This window comes from Silene latifolia, chromosome 1, assembly GCF_048544455.1.
Source record: "Silene latifolia isolate original U9 population chromosome 1, ASM4854445v1, whole genome shotgun sequence".
Classification (NCBI taxonomy): Eukaryota; Viridiplantae; Streptophyta; class Magnoliopsida; order Caryophyllales; family Caryophyllaceae; genus Silene; species Silene latifolia.
In genome coordinates this window covers 176,735,219-176,742,265 of record NC_133526.1, presented here as the reverse complement: position 1 = coordinate 176,742,265, position 7,047 = coordinate 176,735,219, and the positions used below count along the sequence as shown (strand labels likewise).

Here is a 7,047-nt window from a genome sequence, read left to right as displayed (position 1 = left end):
GGAGTGAGTACGCTCGGTGCCAAGCCGAGCCCTCAGTTTGTTCATTGTTTCAGGAGAGGCCGAAAGGAAGAGTCAAGCAAAGTCATCATTCAACAAGCTTACGTGGTAACAATACTGCTCCGTAATTACACCCGGAACAGAGGTAATTAAAATATTTTCATAAAAATACACATTTAATCAAATTATTTAATTATCTTGATTAATTTTTAGATTAAATTTTTTTTCTCAAATCAAAATACAATTCAATGAAGAGAAATATGAAAATGAATGAGATATTAATTTAAAATGTATAAGTAATACTGTAAAAAGTAAAAAAGTCTATATATACCGCGAATACGCGGGATCTATACTAGTTAATGACTAACTATATATATTCACCTTTTCTCTCTTCTTAAAAATGAGCTATTTGTTTACCTTGATTAAAAACTCTATTCATAAAGAAATATAAAATGTAAATAAATGATTGGCATGGTGGAGTAAATAAATAATAAATAATACTTCATTCGTTTTAATCATATATTTATCTATTTATTTTCGGTGAGAAATATTTTAATCAAAGAGAAATAAACGAATTAAATGGAAAGAATAATCCATAAGGCATATCGACGGATAGATACAACTTTTTCATGACGATCTTATTTGATACGAGTAGCTCTCGGAGTTTAATTATTTTCTTTTGCTTGAATTCATAGTTTTTAATCCACTAACTTGTTCAAAATTAAATTCAGGGCAACTAAGGACGGCTCAACTGTGTCCTTTCAGCAATGCAGCTGCACCGTAATTTTAAAGTATACTTAATATGTTTATTATCAATACTATATATTAATTCCAGAAACCAAGGGACTTCAATGTAATTAAATAAATCTATACAAATTAATCATACTATATAGTTTTAAATCGATAGCACCGTGTGATGGACCTGATAAAGGGACCTCAATGTAAATATTATATAGTTTTGGTTAAAAATATAATATAAAGATGCCTTGATGAAGAATATTTATGGAAATTACATTAAATTAGTAATTAAATTTATAAAACACAAGAATATAGTGATTTCCCTTAAAATTAACATGCCCCACTTATGGAATTAATTAGTATCATCATAGAATTATACATTAAATTAAATATAGTAATAGTAATAGTAGCAGCAACGAGATTAATAAAACTAACGGTATTAATGTGGGAGTAGTGACAGTTATAATAATGATAGTGGGAGTAGTGGAAGTAACTACGAATGTAGTGAAAGTAACAGTGGTAACAATGAGAAAATGTATGAACAATTAAATAACCAATCGACTCAAGGAAAAATATTTTATTTATTTAAATATAGGCCGGATAAAATTAACGGGAATAATGAATTTAACAGAAAAATATAGAGGAATTAGTAAAAGAAACAATAGTAACCACAGGAGTAGTGGACGTAATGATATTAAGAAAGAATGTCGTGAAAGTAATAATATTAATAGCGGGGTAGTGAACGTGTCTCATAATTTGTAAATAAATTTTACATTTCATCATAATTACAAGATATGCCGTAGAAAAATATATTACAAATATTAAACGTGTGAGTTAGGCAACTCCAACATAGTTTATTTCATTGAACTAAAATTTAACGGTAAATAGAGGTAGCCCGGGCGAAGCCGGACACCAAACCTAGTTATATAAATAAGGTGATTCCATGTTACAAATAGTACTCCTGGAGTCATGGGATTAGTGTTGGTGAATGGCAGTCACTATAGAACTGTCATCTTTTCATTTAATGTAATAGTGTGTTTTCGTAATATGGTGTACTACTTATTATTAGGGAATAAAAGTGTGCTTTTAGACCATCCCCAAGCAAAGGTCACGCTAACTAGGTCACGAACCGATTTTACTCTTAATTCCACATTATTAACCTTGACCCATTTTCACCCTCCCAAGCAGAAGGTCGCGACCTAGGTCATCAACCCAATCATTATCCACTTTACAACATTCCCACTATCATATTATATACTTCTCTCTTACTTTTTCTAATTTTATAAATATATTCATTGTCCTTTTTTTGTGTCCAACAAACCAGAAAATGACACCTATTGGGTCATGGAAGAGGTCACCAAATGAAGCAAAGGTCACAAATTGACCTCCAAAGGTCACAAATTAGCAACTTTGGTCACCAATTAAGTAGCTTAATTAAGTCACTAACCATGACCAAGCAAAGTCATGACCAAGCAATTGACCTTGCTTGGGGATGGTCTTATAAGACCACCCCCAAGCAAGGTCAATTGGGGGGGTCAATTGGGGGAAGGTCACCTTAATCCACATTTAATCAAAAGATTAAGGTGACCCAAGGGTTGAAATGGTGAGTGAAGGTCAGCTTGTGACCCTTGTTTGTTCAAATTGACCTGGTTTGTGACCCAATAGGTGTCATCATCTAGTTGGTTAGACATACAAAAAAGGACAATTACAAGAAAATGTCTGCTTTAACCTCTGCCAAACATCCCTTGCTTCCTGTCATTTCCGTCAATATGAGAAAAGGAAAGAATGAATTAATAACAAAATTAAATTATGATTATAAACTAAATTAAAACAAGAAAAAAATACAAGTATTTTAAAAAGGGCTATATTTTTTAAGAGAAAATTGTTGATTACAGCCTTTTATAAACCTCATTTTGAAAATTACAGCCTTATATAATTTTTTTTGCAAATTACAGCCAAAAGTTTACTTTTCTTCCAAAATTGCACCACGATCCTCTTTCCGGCCAAAGTTGTTAAAAAGTGACCGAACTACCCCTGCCTAATTAACTCCCTACTTTACCCAATTTGTTTCTTTTACTTCTCATTCCTTACACATTTTACACTCATTTAACCTAAACCCTCTCATCTTCTTCACATAATCCCCCAAATTATCCCCTAATTTGTACTGTACCTCTATCCTCTATTGTGATTGATCCTCCATTGTCAAAGAAAGGCAGCAGATCATGAGTGGGGAGGCGGTGCCAGAGTCAGGTGATACAACTGCAAAAAGTAAGTATCGAAACACCTTTTTTTTGTCTTAAATCTATCTTCAATTTGGTTGTTGTTGGTAGTGTTGCTGCAAATTTGTGTTTTCCCCAAAATGTTGTATTTCAATTGATTGAATCGAAATTTAGGGTTTATGTCTCAATTTAGATTTTGTTCTTAATTTCGTTTTTTACTGCATTTAAAAGTGGTAGATATAATGGGTGTTGATTATTTGGTAAAAATTGAATCTTTAATTACTCAATTTACTCGACTGAATTTGTAGGAGCTTCATATTTTGAAGTGATGACCAATATTCGCATATACCATTCTGGGAGGTTTGTAAATAGGAAGGGTGAATTAGCATATGTGGGTGGTGCTGTTGAATTTAAATGTGCAATCTGGCATAATAGGCTGAATATGGAGTTTTTGAGCTCTATTTGTGACAAATTCTATGATGAAGATATAGATGGTTTAGTGCTGTCATATTTCACTACTGAGTTACTATTGCCAAAAGCCAGATAGTTTCTTAAAATCCAGGAGGATATAAGGGTTTGGTTGGATACAAAGGATGAGACAAATTTCATAAACCTCTACATTACCAAGAAGAAATCAATCCCTCCTCCAATACCAACTGAAACTTCTGAAATTATAACCCAACAAAAATCACAGCCCATTTCTTTAGCTCAACATAAATCACAACCCATATCTTTAGCCCAAGAAAAATCACAGCCCATTTTTGTGGCCCAACATAAATCACAGCCCAGCATCTCTTTAGCCCAAGAAAAAAGTGAGTCCATCAACTCTTCAGTCCAAAAAAAATCACAGCCTGATATTGTCATTGGTCAAAGTTCTAGGACCACTTTACAACCCACCACTCTTGCCTTTAATCCACCCAGACAGAAATTCAGTGGCATTGAAATAAATCCACAACAAATCACAGCTTTAAGGAGGAGCCCTAGGATAAATACCAGCAGCCCTATTATCAATCTTTCTCCTGAACAAATAAAAGAAAAATTTCCTGAACTTCCTATAGATCTTGGGAGAGACTGCAAACTGCCACCTAGAAGGAAGTTGTTTATTGAAGAGCCAATTGAAAGTGTTGTTACAAATAAGGAGAAGGTTGAGGTGGTATCTGCTAAGGGTAAAGGGAAAGAGAAAGTTGGTGTGACTTTGTGAAGAACAAAGGCAAGGAGAAGGTGGTTGTTCTGAGAAGAACAAAGTAAATGAGAAGGGTGTTGTCTCCGAGAATAAAAAGGGAAAGAGGGTAAAATCATTCTTTGTTAGAAATAAGGGAAATGGGGAAGAGGGTGAGAAGAAGCGAGAGGTTATCCGAAAAGCATCACTGTTCGATTCGAGTGATTCGAAGAGAGTGAGACAAATCTAAGTGATGATGGTGTGTCGATCCGAATATGAACCTGATTTGTGTTTAAACAACAATGACATTGAAGAGGTTGATATATTAGAAAGAGTTGAGAAAAGCTTGGGAGTTGAGGGAGATTTAGAACCTGGTATTAGGGATGTTGATGATCTGAATGTTTTTGTTGGGGAAGATGTTGATTATAACTCAGATGAGCTGAATAGTATACAAGGCTCGGATGATGAAGCGAAGAGGTTATCAAGTCTTCAATCCAGGACAATGATTTCAAAGCAAGCCAATTGTTCTAAAGGTTGGCCTCATATTTCCAAGTAATAAGGTATTTAGAAAAGCTCTTATTTATCATTCTGTGCAAAATGGCTATGATTTTTGGTACTCTCACAATTGTAGTGATAGGGTGACTGCCTACTGTGTGCAAAGGTGTCAGTGTGAGTGGAATTCTAAAAGATCTAAACTTGGGTTTGGGGACTGTAAGTGTGAGGGTTGGAATTGTCATTACAAGGTTCATGCTACAAAGTTAGATATGAGTGATAATTTTCAAATTAAAACGTCTAATCTTGAGCATACTTATAGTTTTAGAACCCATAATAGAAAAGTGACCTCTCAATTTCTTTGTGAAAAATACATTGAATTCTGGAGGACAAACATGGACTGGAAATTGAAAAAATTCAAGGACCATGTTCTAAAGGACTTGGGAGTTGAGGTTAGCTATGATAAGTGTTGGTGGGCAAGATGTAGGGCTAAATTGATCATTTATGGAAACAACAAAGACCAGTATGCCAAGGTTTAGGACTATGCTGATGCTTTAAAGAAGTATAACCCTGGTAGTACAGCTTCTGTTCAGTGTGAGGGCATTGAAAGGCCTCCAGTTGTTTTCAAGAGGTTGTATGTTTGCCTCAATGCTTGTAAGGAGGGCTTCATCAATGGTTGTAGGCCACTATTGGGGGTTGATGGGTGCCATTTGAAGGGAGCATATCCAGGAATGTGTTTTGTTGCAGTTGGCCAAGATGGGAACCATAACCTCTATCCTATAGCATGGGCAGTAGTAGAGGTTGAAAACAAGGACTCTTGGTGTTGGTTTCTGGAGTTGTTGTCAGCTGATTTAGGCAAGGTGGAAGGGGAAGGTCGACATTTATGTCGACAGGCGAAGGACTACTTGATGCACTAAATAGAGTGGTGCCAAAAGCTGAGGTTAGGTATTGTGTGAGACACATGTGGTCTAACTTCAAGCTTACTTGGTCTTGTGAAGTTTACAAAGATACTTTCTGGTCAGCAGCAAGAGCAACAACTGAGGTAAGATCTTTCATTTTCTGGACTTATATAAGATTTGAAATTCTATCTGTTCAATTTATATTAGAGTTTTCTTAATTTTCTACTTATATGTAGGCTGAATTTAAAGCTCAAATGAAAGGAATGGAGATGTTATCCAAAGAAGCTCATCAATGGTTGAATAAAATCCCACCTAGTGCATGGTCAAGACATGCATTTTCCACTCAAAGTAAGTCAAACATGCTCCTCAACAACTTGTGTGAGTCCTTTAATAATGTTTTGAGAGAGGTAAGGGACAAGCCTATCCTCACCCACATGGAGTGGATGAAGAGATATGTGATGAAGAGAAACTTTGAGAAAAGGGAAGGAGTTGGGAAATATAAAGCCAAGTTCATGCCTTATGCTGAAAAGTACACTAAGAAAGTTATTGAAGAGTCTAGGTTTTGTTTGGTTGAACGTGCAACAACAGAGTTGTTTGAGGTGGAATATAGGGGAGAGTTTCACAGTGTTAATTTACACACAAGATCATGCACTTGTCGTCATTGGGACCTCACTGGACTCCCTTGTATTCATGCTGTTGCTTCTATACTGAAGCAAAGACAAGTTGTGCGTGATTATATTGATGAAGCCTACTCTAAAGCCAAGTTTGAGTCAGCATATGCACATGTTGTTTTACCTATGCCTGGGTCTAAACAATGGGAGAAGAGTGGCTTACCTGAACCTCTACCACCACATGAGAGGAAGATGCTTGGCAGGCCTTCAAAGAAGAAAAGGAGGAAAGAAGCTGGTGAAGCACAGACAGAGAAAGTAAAGAGGCAGAAGAGGTCAAACAAATGCAGTAACTGTGGTGGGTTAGGACACCATAAAAGGACATGCAAGAATCCAGCAGCTGAGGCTAGAGCTCCTAAAAATGCAGGTGGTAGACCATTGGTGAATACAGAATGGGCAAAGGAAAGAAGAGACAAGGTTGCAACAAGAAAGGCAATAAAGGAAGCATACAAGGCTGCTCATCCTTCTCAATTTGCAAGTCAAGTTAATTAATCTCAGGCAGCCACACAAGGAAGCACAAAGATGGAGCCAAGTCAGGCTAGGGAAAATTGTTGAAGGATTAGTTTAGAAATCAGAATTGAATTTCAAGTTATGTGTTTTGTTTGTTGTTTCTGAAAGTCTTTTTCCTTAAACTTCGATTTTGGACAAGTTTGCACGATTTTGGCCAAGTATTGGATGTAATATTGAACAAGTATTTGGAATGTAATGTGACAGCTTATTTTGGAACAAATCAGTCTTTTTTTGTTATATTTCTCAAGATTAATAGCAAATTTCACTACAAGTACATTTATCAACTTACCTAAATGGCTAAACCATCAATACATATGGAAATTGACAAGTACAAGCAACAATTTTAACCTACAACAATTTCCATA

General features: G+C 35.6%; 1 protein-coding gene across 1 annotated transcript; it reads left to right on the top strand.

The window, feature by feature from the left end:
• Positions 1-5,566: 5,566 nt before the first annotated feature.
• Positions 5,567-6,664, top strand: LOC141588094 (uncharacterized). The gene is made up of 2 exons (XM_074409552.1): positions 5,567-5,647; positions 5,741-6,664. The coding sequence occupies exons 1-2, from the start codon at positions 5,567-5,569 to the stop codon at positions 6,662-6,664; spliced, it is 1,005 nt and encodes a 334-aa protein (XP_074265653.1).
• The last annotated feature ends 383 nt before the right edge of the window (positions 6,665-7,047 follow it).

Coding starts and splice junctions, on each gene's coding strand:
- LOC141588094 (XM_074409552.1), top strand. CDS start 5,567: ATGTGGTCTAACTTCAAGCTTACTTGGTCTTGTGAAGTTTACAAAGAT. Junction 5,648..5,740: donor CAGCAAGAGCAACAACTGAG/GTAAGATCTTTC, acceptor ACTTATATGTAG/GCTGAATTTAAAGCTCAAAT.